The sequence below is a fragment of the Serinus canaria genome, chromosome 2 (assembly GCF_022539315.1).
Source record: "Serinus canaria isolate serCan28SL12 chromosome 2, serCan2020, whole genome shotgun sequence".
NCBI classification, from domain to species: Eukaryota; Metazoa; Chordata; class Aves; order Passeriformes; family Fringillidae; genus Serinus; species Serinus canaria.
The window spans coordinates 105,211,314-105,233,474 of record NC_066315.1 but is presented as its reverse complement, the minus strand read 5'-3'; the positions used below and the strand labels follow the sequence as shown (position 1 = coordinate 105,233,474).

Here is a 22,161-nt window from a genome sequence, read left to right as displayed (position 1 = left end):
CTTATGCACTCCTCTGTGACAGTTCTGCCCATATTTTCCACTTGGACAGCTAATTGTCACCATGTGGCAGCATGGTGCTATGAGAGCTCAGTAAACTGATGGTCATGCAAATCATACACAGCTCATAGGTCAAACTTTGAATTTGTCAGCATTTCAGTGCTTATGCATAGTGTCTGGCATGAGGACAAACTGCACATATTTGCTCACAGCAATAAGTGCAGAGTGTCTGGAGATTCCACTGCAATAATAAGCAGCACTTCTACAGTGTTTTCCTTCAACAGCTCAGTGGTTGACACCTGGTTTTGCAGCTCCTGGGCCACATATTACCATGCAATTGGCAGCTCTTTATAGAAGAGGAAATCAAATTGGCTAGATTGGAACCTGCTGGACACTTCATCCATCAAGTTTGTAGCAAAGCTGGAACAAACATTGAGTTGATTCAATTCAAGTCCCAAGCATTTGCTAGAATGCAATAAATAATTTTACCTAAGTGTAATAAAAATTAACAAGTTTCAATGATAAATGCAGAAAGGATGTGATTTAAGAACTGTCAAAGGTTAAATAAGGACACACTGGCACAAGTTAGTGGAGCAAAATACACTAGGGCAGATAAAAAGATGAAAAGATGATAAACAGACTTGATTAAGCATCACCTGACACTCTACTTGCATATTTAAGTGAGTACTGGCAGCATCAGACACATTGCTCTCAGCCCCCTCACTCTGATTTGATGCCACATGGTTAATCTGGAGCCAAGAGCATCTGACCAAAATGACAGGTACATTGAATTGTGTATAATTAAAAACCGAGCCGGCCTCCACAGTTGGGGAAGGCAGACAAATGAGAGCTTATCAAAAGAATACAAGTAGTTTATAACACCAAATAGGAAACACCAGGTTTGTTTGGTATTAGCATTATTCTGGTTTAGCTGGAGAAACAGTCTTGGAACAAGCTACAGTGGTTTTTGTCTGAGTGAGCCTACAAAAACCAGACATATGAGAAACTGGGTGAAACTTCTCACTCACCTGTTGCAACTTGTCTGCACACAGATTGCAAGACATCCCCGAGGAGAACATCCCGCTTTCCCATGTGCTTCTGCAGGGTGTGGCTTACCATAGCTCCCAGTCCTTGCAAGTGCCTCTGGGTGTTATTGCAATAGAAATAATAAAGGCTTATTATAAATTGTAGAGAATAAACAGCAATAGACATTTTAATTGATTTTGCTGCAAAACAGTCACGTACTGTGTTTCCATAGGTAGGCACAAGTAACTCGACAGACAGATTGCCATATAGAAATTGCAAAGTCATTACCACTAGGTGTTCAGTTTCTACTGGAAGTGGTAACACAGGTTTCATTTCTGCATTTAATAAAGGGATGGGTACACAGTAAAGCCCATACCTCTGCAGGCAACAGTCCCAGCTTTCCATCAAAGACACAGAAAACAAAGTTGTTTCACATGAGCTTTCTGGCAGGCAACTTTACACCATTCAGGGTATCCAGTGAGGGAATGGGCTGATTTGACCCTAATGGACAATTAAAGGACTTATTAAATTAATTAGTAGCAGGTTCTTCTTCCAGGCAGGAAAATTTTGTTTTGTATATGCTGGTGAGAACCAGAGTAAATGTTTCCCATAAACCTTCCAAGTCCGTAACAGTTATGTATAATCCTGGATTTAAAAGGGACCCTTACAAAACATAACTTAGTAAATGTCCTTCTGAAGGAGCAGGAAGGAATGAGAATGTTCTCTTTTGGGCTGTGTGTGTCACAGACAAGGCAATGAGCTGTTGTCAGCATGTTGACCAGGGTTAACTGTTCCAGGCTACTTTTTCCCTGCCCACAAAGAACGAGATAACCTTAAGGTGACACAGTCATGGTGCCAGCTTTGTCATTGATAACACTCATGCAATTGTACTTAAACGCCCATGAGGTATAGCTCTGCATCCTCATTCCCCAAATCTGGCACAGAGTTGTGACCAAGACCAACGGTTGCAGCAGGACTGAAGGCATACCCTGTTCTGTTCATGGGGCTGCCAGGGTATCAAGGCCACATAAAAACAGATACTTGTTTGAGTTTCAGCATCTGCCATGGCACAGGATTTCATTTCTTGTTAATTGGTCTTCATACTTACAGCACTTCAGCTTGTGAGTACAAAAAGGCAGCACTCGGAGGGATTGCACTGGAGTAACAGTGTGAATTTAGTCAGTCATCTAGATATACTTGTGAGAGAGTTAGATAAATATTAAAATACTACCCCTTCTCTCTCTTTGTGCTGTAGGTGGTAGACAAGGGTGATGTTACTTTATGGTGAAAGTTGTCCTTGCAGTAGCTTTCCTCTTGCTTGTTCCACAACACTGTACTTTGGTTCTCTTTCAGCTCTCATTCTTAAATCACGTATTATCTATGTAATTTATACAGAAAGAAAACAACATTTCTGTTCAGCCAGTTTTGCTATCCTTTGCATTTTTTCACAAGCACTGAAACAAGGTTCTTGCAGTTTTTTACCTTGCAGCTATGCAAGCTATGCCCACTGAATTCTCTGCTTAAGTGGAGTGCCTGGAACTAGATCTCCCGCTTCTAGAATCACACTGCATAGTCCTGAATAAATTTATTATTTATGACATGAAAATTAAAACACAATATAACTTTAACTACTCTAGCTTTGTTTGGCACTCGCCAAATGCCAAGTCTTGCATTTAGGGTGGAGTAGTCCCACAGAAAAGTACAAGCTGGGCAGTGGCTAGATGAAAACAGTTTAGAAGAAAAGAACAGGGTGGTTGGGTGAAATGCTGAACATGAGTCAGCAAGCTGCATCATCAGCAAGAGGGTGGTCAGTAGGTCAAGGGTTAGGATTCTTTCTCTCTTTGGGACATGTCAGACCAGAGCTAAAGTGCTGTGTCCAGGTTTAGGCTCCCCAAAACAAACAAGCAAAATAAACCAAAAAACCAAACACACCCCCCCCCCAAAAAAAAAAAAAAAAAAAAAAAAAGGAAGAAAAAAAGGAAGCTAACAAACAAAAAAGATACTGACGTATTGTAGCAAAATCTATTTTACTGCCCCCCCAACAGCTGGGGCTGCTGGAGCTGTGAGCTGCATTTGCTCAGCCTGAAGCAGAAAGCTGGCTGTAGGGACATTTTACTAATCACTGTAGCTACCAAACGGGAGGATGTGGAGAAGGAGGAGTCACACTCTTCTCAAAGTCAGGCATCATGACAGCATAAGAGGCAGCAGCCTCCAGATGGGAAATTCTCTTGAGATACACGAAAAACATTTTACTCCAAGTGTTGTCACTCAGTGAAAGAGTTTGTCCAAAGAAGTTGTGAAATCTCCATCTCTGAAGCTATTAATAGCCGGACAATTCCCTGAGCCACCTGCTTTAACCGGGTTCCACCCTCAGCGGAAAGTCGGATTATGTGACCCCGGGGAGGCTGCCGGCCAACACGCCAGCCCGAGTCAGTCTGGCTCTGACACCTAGACTAGTCTGCGTTTCCGTCAGCAGATGGCAATATCAGCTAAATTACATGTTTATTCCAGCACGGCAATGCGAGTTACCTGTCGAGGAAGGCAATAAAGAGGTGGGGAAATTAGAGACTGCATGCACAGGAATGCCTCACGTGCTGCTTTTATTGTGCCTCCTCCCAGCCAGGTCCCGAAATGATCCCAAACAGAGCCCAAACAAGCAGGGCCCAAGGTAACAGAGCCCAGACACGCAGATAGCTCTGGCAGAACGCAGCAAGCACTCCCAGCACTGCCGATTGCGACAGCGGTCAGCTCCACCCGGGAGCGGACCGGGCAGCGGCAGAGCCCGGGACAGCGGCCCTTGGCCGGGCAGCCTAGGTCCCCGATCATTGCATCTGATTGTACCCCCACGGCATGCGTGGCTGCCGCGCGTGGCCTTAGAAATCACCAATCAGTGGCTTTTGAAGCCAAATTAAGGCGTTTTTCCTAAACCCATTGGCTTTTAAAGCGACTCTTGATATTTACAAACTATGCGATTAAGACTTCCGCGCGGGGACGATGCTGCTGCCCGGCTGCCGGTGCAGCTTGGGCGGGATAGTCCATCCCGGAGGAGAACGCCTCCCTACCCGCACCGGGACGAGCTTCCCGCCGGGGCCCCACAGAGCATCGCCCGCCCCCCGCACTCTGGCGGAGCGGAGCGGCCGTGGCGTGATGGGCGCCCCGCCCGCCGCCGCCGGGACAGGCCGTGCCGGGGAGGCGCTGCCGGGGCGGTTTTTCTAGGCGGGCGGTGACGGGAAGGCGGTGCCGGGGCGGTGTTTCTAGGCAGGCCGTGAGGGGGGAGGCGGTGCCGGGGGCGGTGTTTCTGGGCAGGCTGTGAAGGGGGTGGTATCGAGGAGCGTGTTCTTGTTTCGGCTGCGCGGGGTGAGGCGGTGCTGGGGGCGGGCCGGCGGTCGCGGTTGGCGGCGGTGCTGGGGCGGCCATCGGCCTCTCCTCGAAGGGGCTGGCGGCTCCGCCCCGGTAGGCGAGAGCGGCCCTCCCAGACTGCGCTGGCGCGGCTGCCTCGCCGCCCTTCTCCTGTTTCCATCCGCTGCTGCTCCGTGCTGCTGCCCACAGCGCCTGCCGGTCATCCGCTTCAGCCCGCGCCGCCATGGGGACCCTTCAAGGCAGCCCTGGGCGAGGCGGCCTCCGGTTCCTCTTCCTCCTCCTGCTTCTGTCGCCCGTGCGGGTGAGTCCATGGGGAATATCGGGCCTCCCGGCATGGTGGGGAGGAGAGGGAGCGGCGGGTGGGCAGCGGGATCCCACGCGTGTTGCCTGGGGCGGAGGGAGCCGCGGCGTCCCGCGACCGGGGGTGTCCCAGGCGGCGGGGCTGGATAAAGGCGGCGGTGTCCCGGCTTAGGCCCCTGGGCTCGGGGCGGCGCGAAGCTGAAGCAAGGGACCGGGGTGTCCCCTCCTCGTCCCCGGTGGGGCTCGCCCCCCTTCTCCTGTGCCTCTGCTCCCCGTCGGGACGGGGCTGTCAGCCGGTGGCACGGCAGGCCCGCTGGGAAGCACCCGCGAACTTCAGCCTCTGCCCAGTCCCCGTCGGCTGCGGTCGCAGCCGGCAGCGGCAGCCCCCGGGATGCCGCGCTCCCGTGGCGTGCCCTGGTTATGCAATGCCCAGTGCATGTGAGTGGCCACGCAGTCACATGCCCGGCAGAGGCTTGCAGATGTCGTCGGTGTCTGGTTCGCTTTGCTTGGGGTGTAACTTACGCTAGGTGACGACTTCTTAGAAGTAATGGTCTGTGCGGAGTGAGAGCTGCTGTTTACGCATGTGCTAGTAGTAAGACCACATATTTCCTTAAAATTGAGGACTCGAGTGTGTCTTGGGAGCTTTAGGAAAAAAATATGGTAAAACATTCACTCTTCTCAGTCATGTTTTGTTATGCTGTAGCGCAAGATAGGAGCGGGATACTCCACATTCCTCAGGAGAAACAAGGAGTGTCTTGTAAGCCTTAGTGGTTGGCTTTCTTTCCCTCTCTACCTACTTGAAAACATACTTTCTAGGTCAAGTTTTATGATTAGCTCTTTTTAAACTTAGGAGCTTGTCATCTTGTGTATGTGCTGTTCTCATCCTCTTCGAAAAAACTTTTAAAGAGCTTGAACATAAAATGAGGTATTCATTCGTCTATTAGCACTGGAGAAGGTGATTGTTAGTCGTGACTTGTGATCTTCAGGTGAGTAAGTAATGATATTTCACAGCTAACCAATGCACCTTTATGTGATGTTTTTTGGAGGGAGATATCATCTTGGAGCAATGGGGTGTGTCCTAGGCTGGTAAAGAAATGACAGAAGGCTTTCCTTTTCAGGAGGATACTGACCTATGGGAGCTTGAAACAAGTTCCCCAGATATTTAGGGGAATTCTTGTAGAGGCTTTGTGGTCCCTCAAAGTAAATATTACAAAATTACTCTAACCATGCAAGTCTCAGTTGTGTACCGTAAGAAGGCAGAATCTGGTTTTATTGGAAATTTTTGCCATTAACTCTTATTTACAGCCTGACACTTCACAAAGAGGACCCTTGATATCTTTCAAAGAGAAGCTGGTCCTTCAGTTAGACTGAGCCTATTTAGTGTTAGATGCTTGCTGAAGAGAAGCATTATAAAGGTAAACTGTTCTCTCCCTCAAGTGTACTGCTGGTGTAATGGTTTTGTGCTTTCAGTTGTGATGTTTGTAATCCAAAGTGCCCTGTGTCATGTTTCTTTCTGCTTCAAAGCAGTCGGTGGGCTGGAGTGGCACTTCAGCTCACAATCTTTCCACTATATATGTGTTCACAATGAACTTGAAGTGTTCAGTATCTTTCACTCTGAACAGTGCATGGTACAAGATTTCTGCCAGCTATCCATTACTATTTTATTTTCTTATGAATGTCCTAATGCACTAGATGGTATTTGTGTGCTTAGTGGCCACTATTGCAATTGATCTTTGTATAATTGTACTAAAACACAAGCTGTTAAATCACTGGCTAATCAAGGTTGGATACAGATTTCCTATCAGCAGCTGGGGTCCCAAGCTAAATTTGATTTTCTGAAATCCCATGGGAAAGTGTTAATGACAAGTGCTGCTCATGCCAAGTGGCTGCAGTGTGGTGTTACCTGACCTCGGACATGAAGTTCTGAAATGTCTGTTTGGAGCAGTTTCCTATTTGGAGCAATGTCTGTTGGAACAGGGATGGCAGTGTAGCTCCAGAACAAGACAGTAACCACTTCATCTAAATTACTTCCTGGAAAATCAGGAGTGACTTGTTCAGCCTTTCTGGATGGTGAGGAAGCTGCCTCAGAAGGGGAGAGATGACTGAAGGGAGTGACTGGTAGAACTGAGTAGTACCTAGCTGGGCAGTAGCCAAAACAATCCAGGTGTTGTACAGTAGTATTATTATTAACCTGCAGGCCATCAGAGCTGTTTTGGTGCAGATGGACTTAGCTGCAGACAGGTGCTAGTTGGGGGCCCTACACTTCCTGATCATGCATGCATCCTTGCAGCTAACATCAACTTGTCCCCACAGATACTGAATTCTTACTGTTACTGCAGCTTTCTCTTCCTACTTGACTTTGACTTTACTGTGGCATCTGAAATGCTCTTTGATAACTCCAGAGCTTGCTTTGCCTGACCAGGAGTAGTAATGATATTTCCATCTGAAAGGAAACAGGCTGGTGAGCAAAGGAACTGGAAGAGCTTGGCAGATAAGGCATGGCTTTGAACAAGCTACTGAAATAGACAAAGAATTACAACTAAACCTGTAAAGTTTCCTTTAGTCCATGCACCTCTTTCTCCCACAGGAAGGGTTGTGAGGTAAAACGCAACTTCTGGGACAGATCTCTGAATCTGACCTGCTCTCCTGTTTCCTTAAGCCAGTCTTCACCCATACACCACCCATTTATTAGGGGTGGTGTAGTGTTTCCTTAGAACTCTCAACCTAGCTGGCAATAGCAGATATTAAGGGATGCAGGGGAAGAGTGTGCTTTTTCCTGGATTGATCTTTTTGCCCTGCAAGATCCCAGATGCATCATCCTAGATGAAGGAAAGGGAAACAGCTGTATCTGATGCTCTTGCCTTTTCTATACATTAGTAATCCTAGTTTGAAGAATCAAACAGTGTTCACTTGTCATCTGGTATTTGTAACACCACAAACAGTTGCTGTTTCTGTGTACAGCATCATCATTGTTCTTTGTCTCCTTAACAGTATGTATTCATTGGTGGTGGTGAATGCTGCTGGAAGCATCAAAATTTATCAGTGTGTTTCAACCTGCAGTTGAAGAAACATGGGCTGAATTAAATGTGTTTATGATCTGTTGGAACTCTAGTTCTATTACAAATGAATGGTAATGCTTGGGAACCAGAAAACTCTTAACAGAACTTCTGTAGAATGCCCATACTTGCTCATGTGCAAGTTCTTTTTAAAGGCTCCTAGAGCCTTGGCCTGAGGTGAAATTTCTCTTCAAACAGGCTAAGCCTGCCAGAAATAGGAGTACAGTTTTCTGAACTCTGAGGATGTACTGAAGGTTGGTGTTAGTGTACTGGCAAGTGGTTTCTAAGATATGCTAGAGGCAGGAAGGAACAGTCTTTATCTAAGGTTATGTTGCTTTATGAAATACTTAGGAAAGTCCCATTCTAATATAACAAGTACTTAGTCATGTGATCTTAAAAGGAAAACATACAGAGAAGAAAAAAAAAAAACCAAAACAAAACCATGAACTAGCCCTGTGTTACTTATGGAGTGTTTTAAGTATTTTGCCTTTTTTTAGAAGGCAGTTTGGTTTAACATAGCATTTCTCTGTTACTTTTTTTTTTACTAGGCTTTCATCCACTTAAGAAACTTAATACCCAGGTAAACAATTATCTGACCTAAAAGTCTGACTCTGCAAGCAGCATCTTTGTCAACTATGACTTATTTACAACCACACTTAGTCATCCCCATCTCACCCTACCCTCATAGGAGCATTTTGTCCGAAAGAATGGAAAGAGCAAAGTGCTTGTCTTACTCTCTAACTTAATCTAGCTTTTACTAGAGGGTTTTCAGAGGGAAGAACTGTCAGCTCTATCTTATCTGTGGTAGTGGAGTAGTTATGTAGTTATTTGTATCCCTGAATGCTGTTTCAGCCATAGGAGACCAGTCCTCTCCTGTATTTTGGGGCTGACTCAATGGTAAGCAGGCTATTAACTTGTTAATGTTCAAGAGCTGTGTTGTTCAATTTAGGCTATTGATGCATAATGATTTGGTGGTTTTTAGGCTTATGGACTTGGTTCAACTGCTGTAAATCAAGCATCCCCAAAGCTTACTGGTTCAGAGGACAAACTTAAGCTTTTATTAGTGAAATCCTGCTAGGTAATGGTATAAATGTAAAATCTTGAACTGTTTCTGAAACTATGTTCTTGGTGTTACTACTGAAACAGAGTATTCAGACTTACAGTTCTAGGCCCAAATGCTCTTCTAATAGTTTAAAGCAGCTGATCTGTTCAGCTTTTCTTAAACAGGCTGAAAGTTTGAGTGGCAAACATTGTTTTTTCCATTGTATGTTTTATTGCTGTGAAACTTCAGGAATGTGATTTGAAATTCTTTATCCAAAGTCAAATATAAACTAATACTAGACTGAACTTTGTCTTGCTTTATTTTTCTTTTGTGATTAGCTGTTTAATGTACCTTTTGGTACATTACCAAGTGTTGTGTGCAAATAAGTTGGTTTATGTTCTGTCCTGAAAATGATGACAGAAAGCCTTGTAGGTAAATTTATAAACATAAGACAGATTGTATTATGTTTTGTATTCATGTAGCTATAACCAAGGAAGTGCTGCCTTGAAACACAGATAATGTTTTTAAAACAATTGAACTATCAGTCCGACTGACAAGGTAACTGAAATGTACTCAAGCTTTTCTATGCAAGAGGTGCCCTGATAAGTTTTTTGTAACTGTTAACTACATTACCAGGTTTCCCCACACATTCCACTCTGGAAGAAACAGTCTTTCTCTAAAGAGTAGGCTGATTACTTTGCGTGTTTTAAAAAATAAGAACTGCTAGATACCAAGATGTAATGAAGCACAGGAAGTGTTTTTCAGAAAGGATGCTTACAAATCATTCTAGACTAAATACCGAAGCCAGCCTGATATGGAAGAAATAACTAATCCTTTTCTCACGGGCGTTGCAAAGCAGCTCCAAATTCCTTGCCCTTTTGCAAGAATAGTAGTGAATCTGTGCTTCCTCTTGAAGAAACCATTCACTTCTGATGCTGGTACAAACAGCAGAACATTTTCACTGCTAGTAGATTGTTTGCTGTTAAAACTGGGACGTATAGGTGTGAGGAAGCAGAGTTGAAGATGATGACTTCTAAATTTGCATCATAGTAGTGTTAACTTCTTGGATTAACTTGATGTATGAACAAATTTACAATGGGGTTTTGAGATATAGTCCACAAGTTATGGAATTTTGACTTTTTGGCTTATGCTGGTGTTAAACATTCAGTGTTTATAAGTGCAATCTTAAAGGGTGTTATCCAGCTTGTATCATAGAACATTGTAATACTTAACAGCTGGTTGTGGGTTTAACTAGAAGATGTTCTAGAATAGACAAATGAAATGGTGATCTAGATGAGTGGCACTTAAACTGACTTTTAGACGGGCTTGCAGTGAGTGACTTTGAATTGGCCCTGGTTAGGGGAAAGAGGAAACAAGTCTTGGGTTGGGTAAATTAGTGATGGTTATTGTCCCTGATAAACAACCAACTACTGATGTACTTTTTGAAGAACTGTCAGTGATGTTCAGCACAAAAATGGATGTTACGGAGGCACTGTGTTTCTGGGTAGCTATCAGGTATTGTCAGGACAGCCTTTCAGGGGCCTCTCTGGTCGGTAAACAATACTATTCATGGTCAAGCACAAAGCACAGCAGTCTGTCCTTGCAGCAACAACATATGGTGTCTCTAAAATGCTAAGTCAAGGTTGTTTTGGAGATCAAAATAGGTCAGTTATATCTCAGACTGTACTAAGCAAACTCCTGATCAGAGCTGGCAGAAGTGTAGCAAATGTTCGTGCAGTCTGCTTTGCGGCTCAGGTAGTAGGAAAACTTAGGAGCTGTATTAAAGCTTTTGTTGTAAATAGCTTGTTATTGCATTAAATGTTTTAATTTCCAGCATAAATATTTTGGCTTGGTATCTCAGACGTTTCAGTGTCAGTACTACTGAACAAAAATGAAAGGCTTTCAAGGTGCCACTGCCCTTTTTCAATTTTTTTTATGCACATAATAAAGAACAAATTTCTGAATTTTCAATAGTCCCTCCGTTAAATTAAAACATCTTTAAAATTAGGATCTTTTCTTAGCACCGTAATGCCATTTAAATGTTCCATGCTTAGGCTTGAAAGTGGTGATGGAGGGCATCCTTTGAGATTGTGACAATGTATGTATGGCAGATGCAGAGCTATGAAGTTCTGTTTCAGAATCCTCTCTGTGCTGCTGCTTCCTCAATCTGTCACTATAATGAATTTTTAGGAAGGATCAGGAGGTGGCAGGAGGAAGTGAAATTGCACATAGGCAATGAGTTTCTCTCCATGTGCACTGACTCGTGCTCTAATGTGACAGTTTAACCCAACAATTATTGTGTTGTCTTGCATGAACAAATTATTTTCTAAATCACCTTGTTCTTGAAGATGTTTTTCAGGTATTGTTTAGGTTCTTCTTAAGTAATTCTTATACTTGATCTTAACTATAGGTTGTGCACCTCCTATTTCTGTAATGATCAAGGGAAGGTGGGGAGCTGAGCTGAAGATCAGTGGTGATGTGCACCATGTCAAAAACACCTGCTTTTGTTGATGGGTGCTTTATGTAGTACACACTGATGTTTGAATTAGCAGGAAGTTATCAGATCTGGACTGCAACTGGTTTTTGGAGTAGTAGCACATAAATTCTACAATAGCTGAGATATCAGCAACTATTCCTTGCAGTTATTCACTTGTTTTGTTGATTAGGTACTTCCACAAATGTGTGTCTGGTATGGAGAGTGTGGAATTGCTTCTGGAGACAAGAGATACAACTGTGCTTATGATGGGCCACCAATAGCACTACCAGAAGATGGCTATGACTTAATGCAGGTGAGCTTCTCTTGTAGGTTTCCTGCTGAAAAAAAAATTCTCCAACAGTAGAATTCTGTATTGGGCTCTTTTGGACCTGTGCTATGGACCTCTCATCCTAACCTGATGAGAAAGTAGACAGACTGTCTCTGATTTCTCAGGTCCAACTGGGTTAAGGTAATTTACCTCAGTTTCTTTTCAGAGGTATGAGAAGTCTCTCTCTTCGTGCACAACACAGCATATTGCCAGATTTTCCTTCTGACATCTGATAGTTCAAAGCTTTAAAGAGTGAAATAACTACAGGTTAAACAATGGTTAGACTGGTGAGAGGAGTGACTTCATTAAATATGTAGGTCAGCTGACTGCTGTTGTGTATTGTTTCTGAAGACTTAATGTACAGTTCTTGTATGTTAGTATCAGTTGTACTTGTGTTAAATGTGTTTGTCTCTTCTACAAACTGAACATGAAGCACCTCTTCCAGGTAATCACTGGTTTTATGGTTAGTGCTTGCCTTCTGAGACTTTAAAATCTGATACTATCCAGAAGGAGTACTAGAGGATAAGCTGCAGGAATACTTTCAACTTGGATAAACATGTGTTGTCCTCTTACCAATAGGCTCTCAAATGCCATTATCATTCTATATTTAGACCCTGGTGAGTAAAGATCATCTGAAGGAGCTTTTCAAAAGGAAGTGCTGCCTTGAATGAAAGAAGTGAAAAAAGTGATTCTTCTCTCCAGTCTCTAAACAAAAATCTTGTTTGCTGGACTGTTTTTCTCCTCTGTGTCTCCCACAGCAACAGCTACTGTGTTCTGAAATATGTTGCTGCAAAACCTATGACTAGAATGAGTTTTGAAGTCTTAAACATGCTTTTTCTTCCTTTCCACTTGATCTCAATGTTGTTTGTTTTTTGGTTTTTTCTTAAGGAACTCTGTCCGGGTTTATTCTTTGGCAATGTTAGCACTTGCTGTGATGTTCATCAGCTTCAGACTTTGAAAAACAACTTGCAGCTGCCTCTGCAGTTTCTCTCCAGGTATGCTAATGAATGACAAAGCAACTAATTTAATAACAGGATATCAAAACACTTGTCTTCAAGTAGACTGTAGAAAAGGAGAAAAAGTGGTAATTTCATTTAAAGGATTATTGGAGCAAGCTGCTGGAGTGACTTTCTTATCCATAGCAGCGGGCTGCAATGTCATGAAACAACTATTTGCAGTCTGGATTTATTTAGCTAGTAAGAATAAACATTCCTTTAGCTTGTCTCAAGCTACTTTATCTAATGAAACTTTCAGAAGAGGGTGACAATGTAGCATTTGGTCTTGTTCTAACTAAAGCATTAAGAAGTCTAGGTCTTTCTACTAGCAACATTTAAGTTTTTTTTCAAATTCTAGTAAAATTGTTTCAATCTGCTATTTGAGGCAGGCAATTTTATTAGTGATTTATGGTGCTTAAAATTGTTCATCTGTAGCATCAACAACAATTGTCATATTGCTGATTAAAGTCTTACAGAATTTAAATATTTTGTTCTGTTGCTCTGAGCAGAATGTTTATATTTGCAAGGTGTATCTGACTTGACCTACATAGCACCTTTACCTCTTAATCTGATTGCTGTTCATTGGCTTTCCTACCAATTGGCTTTCCTTACAGATGTCCATCATGTTTTTACAACTTGATAAACCTCTTCTGTGAACTGACTTGTAGTCCAAATCAGTCTGAGTTTTTGAATGTTACAAGCACCATACCTTACTATGATCCCGTTTTAAAAGAGAACAAAAGTAGCATTACAGAGCTGCAGTACTTCATTGGCGATCGATTTGCAAATGGTGAGTAAACAGTTTGTTAATTTACCTTGGTTTTTGTCCAGGTAACCAGTGCTTTTTCAGAAAGAATTTGGAGGGGGAAACATCTCTCTGTCTTTCTGAAGTTTGAGTCATCACATAGGTAACAGTTGGTCCCCCTTAAAACTTATGGAACACTTAACTTCTGCCCGGGCAGGGGACATTCATTACACTGACACTGTTAAATAACAATGTTTTAAAGGTTCAGTTGAGGATGAACATCTATACAAATGGTTAATAGCTGATAACCTTGATGACTTTAACTTCACAAAAATTAAGGTTTTTGCCAAGTATTGAATGTCCAAAGTCTACCTGATACTAAAACAGTCTGGCAAGCATGTCAACAAAATTTGTACACACAGTGGTTCACTAAGAGGTACTCAGTCTTGAAATGGACTGCCTTGTCCTTTATCAAAATTAGATGTTTTTACAGAACAATACATTTGGGTTGTATTTTGATTTTGTAGCAAGCTTAAAGCATTAATTCAGTCTTGTTATGCTTTTTGCAGTAAACTTTAATAAAATTGAGACACTGGAAAGTCATATACTGTCTACAAGTTGAAAGCACCTTAAATGCTTTTCCTAGCTTTCCCTGAAAATAATATTAGGTAATGTTTCCTGTCAAGCAGAAAAGTAGGTTCTAGCATAATGCAGGTTTGAGTGGCTTTCTCAGAGCAAGGTAGCTGTAACAAAGCATTGCAACCTTGAATACTACAAATACAACTGAAAGCATTAGTTCACTATCCTAAGATGGTTCTACTTGAAAACTGTATGTTCCTGGAACTTGGAGAGTCTATAATGTTGGAAATACTTGGAATGCTTACTCAAATTATAAGATTGGTTTAATGACTTTTCCCAGCAATGTACAATGCCTGCAAAGATGTGGAGGCTCCATCGAGCAATGTCAAAGCACTGGGGTTGCTGTGTGGGAAGGATGTTAAAGACTGCAATGCAACCAACTGGATTGAGTACATGTTTAGTAAAGATAATGGACAAACTCCTTTCAGCATAATTCCAATCTTTTCAGGTAAGAAACTGAATAGTCCTTGCCTTTGAAACTCCTGTCAAAGGCTGGGTGCTATGGCTAGAGCATTGATTTTTAAACGGCTGCCCAGCAATGGAAGTCTGCAGTCACAGGCTTTCAAAGCAATGTGAGATTAACTTACTGTTTTTTATTTCTGCTTTGGGTTTTTTTCTATACAGCTTCTTCCTGTAGAAATCTATAAAACTCTGTGGTAGACTGAGCCTAGGTGACTGGCTACTTGTATTCCTTGGGAAATGGGCAGTACCCTCATCCTTGAGGATTTCATTAACTGGAAATTATTGTTACACATTTCACAATCTGAATAGATAAGAGGGATGACAAATCATTGCTGGGGTGATAGAAGTATGTGCTTATTACTTTTACAGACTAAAGTGTTATAGACATGACCACTCATTTAATTATTAGACAACCGTAAATAGTTGGTATCTGCTGTGGAAAAGGCAGTAGATTCTTCATCTGTAAGACCAAGAAATGCTGCTGTACACAGGGGCTGTGGGCTTTCATATAAAGGGTTAACTCACGTAACTGGGAAGGCCTGAATTTTTCCTTGTAGTAAACTGGCTCTACAACTTGTGATTTGTCATAGATGTTCCTGTCCATGGAATGAACCCTATGAATAACGCTACCAAAGGCTGTAATGAGTCCATGGATGATTCAACAGGACCATGCAGCTGTCAGGACTGTTCAATTGTCTGTGGTCCAAAACCTCAGCCCCCTCCATTGCCTCCTCCTTGGCTATTGTTTGGTTTGGATGCTGTGTATGTCATCATGTGGATCTCATACATGGGCTTTCTACTCATATTTTTTGCACTAGTTTTTGGAGTCTGGTGTTACAGGTAAAGCATTCAAAACAAGCTCTTCAAGTTAATTGTTTATCTCTGAGAACTTCTTTGCCTTATCAGATGCTTATGTCTTGACTACTTCAGCCAGCCAAAAGTCTGTTTTGTAGCAGATATCACATATACTTACAAAAAATGTTCTAACAGCTAAAACAACCTGGGAAATAGCGATTGCAGAAGTTGGTTTAGTTGATGCACGTGTCATAGCATTCTTAGCTACAGAATTACATACACTATTCTTCAACTTTCATAACTAAGTATACAGAAGTCTGGGAAAACAGACATTCGTAACAAAACAGTCACTGCTCTATTGCAAATTAAATAATGAATACTTTTTCCTATTTTGAAAAAAATTAAATGAAAGCTAAGCTTTCAGTAATTATAGCATCACACTTGATCACAAGGTTGGAGCACCTCTCCTATTAAGACAGGCTGAGAGTTAGGGCTGTTCAGCCTGGAGAAGAAAAGGCTCTAGGGATTCCTTACAGCACCTTCCAGTAACTAAAGGGGGGCTGCAAGAGAGCTGGAGAGGCACTTCTTCAAGGGCATGTAGTGACAGGACAAGGGGCAATGGTCTTAAGCTGAGGGAGAGTAGATATGGATTAGATCTTAAAAACAAATTCTGTCCTATAAAGGTATTGAATCAGTGGAAAAGGTTGTGCACTCACCGTTTCTGGAGGTGTTCAAGACCAGACTCGATGGGGCTCTAAGTAAACTGATCTAGTGAAGGTGTCCCTGTTCATGTCAGGGGAGTTGGAATTAGATGATCTTAAAGGTTTGCTTCCAACCTAAACCACTCTGATTCTATGGCTGTTCAGTTATAACCAGAAAACTGAAATTGCTCTATAATAAGAATTAAGTCTGCTTGGAAAAGGATAATGGGTATGACAATTTGATATGTTTAGTGGCCTTACCTTAGTTGGCATCATGAAGTGGTGTGTTTGAGATGCCTGGTTCATATTTTTAATGTAAAAATCTTTTGCAAATATCAACTTAGGATCAATTTAAAGAAATTCTTTGTGTTGTTAATGCTAGTTATCTTCTAAATGTGCATAAAGAATTGGTGCTTGATGTAAGCTGAAAAAGTTTCTTAAGTAGCTGACATGGTGTTCCAAAAGATCACAAAGCTGGAGACTTGTACAAACAGTACACAGTACAAATGCCTTTTTGGACAAGCAGGATAACACAGCTTCTTGCCTTGCAGGAGGCGGCACTTTGTCTCGGAGTACACCCCAATTGACAGCAATGTAGCCTTTTCTGTGAATTCCCACCGTGACAATGGTATGTCTTGGGTAACAGTAATAGGTTTATTACAAACTCAAGTGCATCCGTTTCCTATGGTTGGGCTCTGGAGTTTTAGCTTTGTTAGGCTAAAAAAAGGCCATTCTGAGAGGGCCTTCAGCCTTTTGACCAGCATCTCTCTTCTTTCAGAGTAGTACTTGCCCCTATTTCCCTGGATGCTGAAAGCCCTGGGTACCCCCTCATGGATCTAGCTAAGCTGCAAGGAAGTTCTGGAGAGCTTTGTTGTAGGAGTATATGGAGGACATGATGCTAAAATCAGTTTGATAGTGTTTTGACTCATCCATATATCCATTTAAGGCATGCTAGGAAAAAACTGTACTGTTACTTGTGTACCAGCTAAGGTAGCTTGTTTTATTGCTTATATATATTTTAGCTTTATTTGCTACATCTGCTGCTGTCAAACACAAACTTACATTACAAGAGCAACATAGGTATGAGCTGTTTTCTGCCCCTTGGCCTCAGTTAGGGATTGGTCCCAGGATCTGTCTGTCAGTGGAGACATAGATTCTAGTGCTTCCTACAAACAATAAAATTTCATCTTTCTGAGTGGACTCCAAGAAAATGCTACTTTACTGACTTCTCAAATATTTACTGTTTTACTTGCTCTTGCAGGAAACATTACCTGTGGTGAAAGGCTTGGTGAAAGGTTTGAGAATGGCCTGAGGATGACATTTACATCATGGGGGGCTTTCTGTGTCAGAAATCCACGTCCTGTTATCCTCTTCTCTGTGGTCTTCATTGCAATGTGCTGCTCAGGCTTTGTATATATAAAAGCAACTACAAATCCTGTAGATCTTTGGTCAGCCCCAAGCAGTCAAGCCCGCAAGGAGAAGGAATACTTTGACACACACTTTGGACCTTTCTTCCGTACTGAACAAGTTATTATTCAAGCACCAAAGAGCCACCCAGACACCTACTCACCTTACCCATCAGGAGAAGATGTACCTTTTGGGCCTCCCCTTACCAAAGATATTCTCCATCAGGTAATTGGGATTTACCAAGAGCAAAGACCTAAGCATACTTAACAGATATAACCACATGAAGTTGGTTTCTACCTGCAATGTTATGTATCCATCAAAACAGTCACTAGATAGTCTTATTAAAAATCAGAGCCTTACTATAAAAGCTTTTTTGCTGCAAACCCTTCTGTTAGAGAGACACTTGCAAGCTAAGTCTCTGTTCATAGTATAGCACAGAAATATTGTTTTTGTAATGTGTTTCTATTGATATATGCCTCTGTCTCTGGAAACTTGCAAGAATATAGTGTGCACTTAAGTCCTGTTTTGCAAGGGAAGTGCTTTCTTATGCTGCTCTAAAACTATGGTTTGTTTTGTTTTAAAGGTACTGGATTTGCAGGATGCTATTGTCAACATAACTGCTTCTTATGACAATGAGACTGTAATGCTGAAGGACATTTGCCTGGCTCCTCTTGCTCCCTACAACAACAACTGCACTATCCTGAGCGTACTCAACTACTTTCAGAACAGCCATTCTGTTCTGGATCACACTGTTGGGGATGAATTCTTTGTCTATGCTGATTACCACACTCACTTCCTATACTGTGTTCGGTAAGCAGTACAATTGCATGTGTTTTAATCACGTTGACAGTTATGCTTGGTTTGTGTGGATGCTGGCTCTGGTTTACCTTAAACATGTTTTCAATGCTACTGGAGAGCTCTGAACAGAAGATCAGTTTCTAAGCTTTCTCTTTAGTTTGTAGTTCAGTTGGTTAGGAGGTGCTCCTGGTCTTAAAGGCTATAAGGCAGACACCTTTAAAACTGTATTTAAATTCAAAGCAAATGCAGCACAAGGGCAGTGTACTACTAGCAGTCTTGTCTTGTTTGTCTTGATTTTCAGTTGTAACACAACAGCTTTTTACTGTTTTGTGCTTTTTATTGTTCTGTACCTCAGCTGTCAAGCAGAAGCTAACAGTTATTGCTGCTGATCTCTTTAGGGCTCCAGCATCACTGAATGACACAAGCTTGCTTCACGATCCCTGCTTAGGAACATTTGGTGGACCTGTATTTCCATGGCTGGTGTTGGGAGGATATGATGGTGAGTGGAAAAACAGTATTGCAGTAGAAGTCTGAGAGTACATACTTACGTGCTGTTCGTTGTGCTAAAGGTACGTTTTCATTTAACACAGATGTTTAAATGCAGTCTAGAGAAACTGGAGTTTTGTTAAACTTTCAGTAAGTAAGGGTGTTTTAAGTAAATTTTCAGTAGACCAGTGCTGGGATTAGAGGCACACTACTCTGGAAATGCAAAATGCAAGCAATCTGTAATTAAAACATACTTGTCAACAGGAGAAATGTTTGGTCTGCTTTGGGCCTGGTAAAAGATAAAGACATGAAGCAGCTCAGGTTGACATGCTAGGACATATGTGTATTTTGCTTTGAGTTAGAATATTTTGTCACTGATCTGATAAAGTGATTGAGAATAGATTAAAGTGTTCACAAAGGAAATTCTTTCATAATTGTTCTTGAGCCAGGTTTTTGTTCAAGCAATTTATCGAATTAAACTTGTGTTTAATATATCTAAAATAGTGTTTAAAGGCAAGCGCTTATTTGTTAAACTCTAGGGGATTTGTATTTGCTTTGAGTAAAATCTGAGTATGCAAGAGGTACAGTGTTTAGGAAGCCACGTTTCTCATTAGATGGAAAGTCATAAGCAGTGGTTATATAGTAGCTTTTTGTCTTAACTGTGCAACAATGTAACATTGTGGTGCAATGAACTTGTTAAACAATGAATAATTACTCCGGAATGCATCTGTAGTGTTTATCAGCTTTGGTTCTTATTTCAGTAGGGTGTTTGAGAACTCAGTGGTGTTCAGTGGAGTTGTAGGGGTGGGATTGCTTTGGACAATGCTAATTTTAAACTTACATTCTAGTACAGCAGATACAAATAAGTTCCATATTTTAATGCCAAACATTTTGTTTCTTCTATAGATGATAACTATAATAATGCTACAGCTCTTGTTATTACTTTTCCTGTCAATAACTACTACAATGACTCAAAAAAACTGATGAAGGCCTTGGCATGGGAAAAAGAGTAAGTAGTCTTCCTGTGTTCTGAAATGCATGCATGATTTAAAGCAGCTCTAAGTGTTGATTAAAAAAACCCACCTGCACTGTACTGACAGTTTTTTAGTATAACTACAGGGACATTTTGAGAGGCAGCAAAACTGCTTAAAACCAGACTATGCTGGTCATAAGACCTTCAGTTTGTCTGGCACACTTAATTTGCTTTGAGACATAGGTTCTAGTCCTCTTAGTGACCATCTAGCCCAGTACTACTTGCCAATAAGTAACTTCAGAAAGGATTTATTTAATTGTGGCTAGAATTACACAGGTAGTCTCTTTAATTTACTGGACCATTAACCATAGGTGGAAAGGTTGAGCCTGATGCTGTAGTTCTTTACCTTTAATTTTTAAAAATGTCATCCAGATGAAGATCTAAGGCTTTTGTCCCCTCTACCACCTTGAAGAGCTAGCTTACACAGGCCAGCTGCTCTGGCTGTCAGTTCAGATAAAAACTACTGTACTAGAAAGTTTGTGACAAAATAAAAGTATGACAAGCATCTGCCTGTGTCACAAACACCTCCCAAGCTGGGGAACTGAAACAAGGGCTAATAAATTGTCCCAGTACTGTAAGCAAGATGCAGTCAGCTTTCATGTGTGTATTTCTAGGTCTAGCTTTGAGGAAAATTGTACTTAGAGTTTGAAATAGCTCATGCAAAGTAGCTATTGGTCCTCACATGCTAAAAGAACATGGAAAGTATTTCAATGTAGTGTATTTCTAGTTCTTAGAGTAGAGTTCCAGGGATATGTAGCCAGCACCTCTCTTTTACAACTGAGAAAAGTTCCCTCAAACTATCGTCTGGCCAAAAGGTACTCTTGTACCACACAGATGATGTACATTTGCCATCAACTGACTTTGAAGTATATCTAGTGGAAGATGTTTTATCCTTTCAAAGTGTGATCAATCTCTTGGTTTTGTTTTTTAGATTTATTAACTTTCTGAAGAACTACAATAATTCAAACTTAACAATATCATTTTCTGCTGAACGGAGTATTGAAGATGAGATCAACCGCGAAAGCAACAGTGATATTAGCGTTGTGTTGATAAGCTATATTGTGATGTTCCTCTACATCTCCATAGCTTTGGGACATATCCAGAGCTGTAGAAGACTGCTGGTATGTGTATAGTTTTCATTGCTATAAAGACTGAAGCTAGAGTTCGCTGATAGCTATAAGTGACTTTAATATTTTTGCAGAATGCTGATGTTCAGGTTTTTATTACAGCATTGAGTCTTTCCTGGGCAGGAGTTAGGGGGAGCATTATTTTTCTGCTAGACAATTCATGTGTATTTCATAGTCTCAGCTAAGTTCTTTCACCTGATGTTCAGTTAACATCAGCTTTAAGGCAGCTTCAAGGTTGATAATTTTATTTTTAAATATCTGAATCTTCAAAAAAACCCTGAAATGTTTTCTGCTACCTAGACTTAATGTTCGAATACAGCTTTTGCTTTTGCAGTAATCTGTTCTGTGGGATGATGCTTGTTTGGTTGACGTTCAGTACAACTTTTTTTAGGTGGATTCGAAGATCTCTCTGGGCATTGCAGGCATCCTGATTGTACTGAGCTCAGTAGCATGTTCTATAGGCATTTTCAGCTACTTTGGAATCCCACTGACACTGATTGTGATAGAAGTAATTCCTTTCTTGGTGCTGGCTATTGGAGTGGACAACATTTTCATTATGGTTCAGACACTTCAGGTATTTATTCTTGCATACAGAGTCCTCTAAAAGCGCCTGTCATTTTTGAAGGCTGTAAACTTGGAGCAGGGAGTCTTCTGTGTTCCAGTGCTCAGCTCAGTGTGAGCAGCTCTGGACTCACAAGATATCTTGTGAGAGTGGAAGAGAGCCAAGAATCTGTGTACATTCTACCTTCACAAAAAAACCCCTAATTTATGTCTCTGCATTTTTTGTATTGCTGCTTGATATCAAAATAGTTGTAGAACTCAACTGGTATTTTGATCACTTGTAATTTTAGCATATTGTAAGCAGTAGTCATGAACTAAACTATATGTTTAAGACTAGGAACTTCTGACATTAAGTCTTAGTGGGTAACAAGCTTTTTAATTTGACAGGTTCAATAACCCACTGAAACTGGTACTGCCTCTGATACATGTGTAGTTTTATCTGAAGTACTGAACTTAGTACTATATTTTAAATTTGAAGTAAGACAACAAGTAATGTTCAGGCTGCTCTTGTTTTACAGTCTCAGCTGTTTTTTTATCTAACTCTTGTTAATGCAGTGGAAACAACGGAAGATAGCTTAGGAGATCTTAAAAGTTTCAGGTTTTTTAAAGCCATATGAAATAGCTTTATAAATTGCATGATTCATAATAATAGTAAATTATTGCCTTAAAACAGAGAGATGAACGCCTTCAGGGTGAAACTCTGGATAAACAGATTGGCAGAGTCTTGGGAGATGTGGCACCCAGTATGTTTCTCTCATCCTTTTCAGAGACTGTGGCATTCTTTCTTGGTAAGACTCCTTTAATATTTGAAGATAAGGGCCTTATCA

General features: G+C 41.4%; 1 protein-coding gene across 2 annotated transcripts in view; it reads left to right on the top strand.

Annotated features, from left to right (window-relative positions):
• Positions 1-4,392: 4,392 nt before the first annotated feature.
• The window catches only part of NPC1 (NPC intracellular cholesterol transporter 1), a 26,646-nt gene continuing 8,877 nt past the window's right edge, over positions 4,393-22,161 (top strand). Inside the window, exons 1-15 of one of the 2 annotated variants that reach the window (XM_050971611.1) lie at positions 4,393-4,684; positions 5,534-5,669; positions 11,448-11,570; positions 12,474-12,580; positions 13,195-13,370; positions 14,245-14,412; positions 15,017-15,266; positions 16,474-16,550; positions 17,184-17,554; positions 17,913-18,139; positions 18,526-18,626; positions 19,520-19,622; positions 20,578-20,767; positions 21,165-21,347; positions 22,008-22,122. In XM_050971611.1, the coding sequence (XP_050827568.1) occupies positions 11,460-11,570; positions 12,474-12,580; positions 13,195-13,370; positions 14,245-14,412; positions 15,017-15,266; positions 16,474-16,550; positions 17,184-17,554; positions 17,913-18,139; positions 18,526-18,626; positions 19,520-19,622; positions 20,578-20,767; positions 21,165-21,347; positions 22,008-22,122 (2,179 nt within the window). In that variant the 5' untranslated portion in view covers positions 4,393-4,684; positions 5,534-5,669; positions 11,448-11,459. The remainder of the gene's footprint in view (positions 4,685-5,533; positions 5,670-11,447; positions 11,571-12,473; positions 12,581-13,194; positions 13,371-14,244; positions 14,413-15,016; positions 15,267-16,473; positions 16,551-17,183; positions 17,555-17,912; positions 18,140-18,525; positions 18,627-19,519; positions 19,623-20,577; positions 20,768-21,164; positions 21,348-22,007; positions 22,123-22,161) is intronic. The other variant, XM_009102530.4, reaches the window with a different exon arrangement.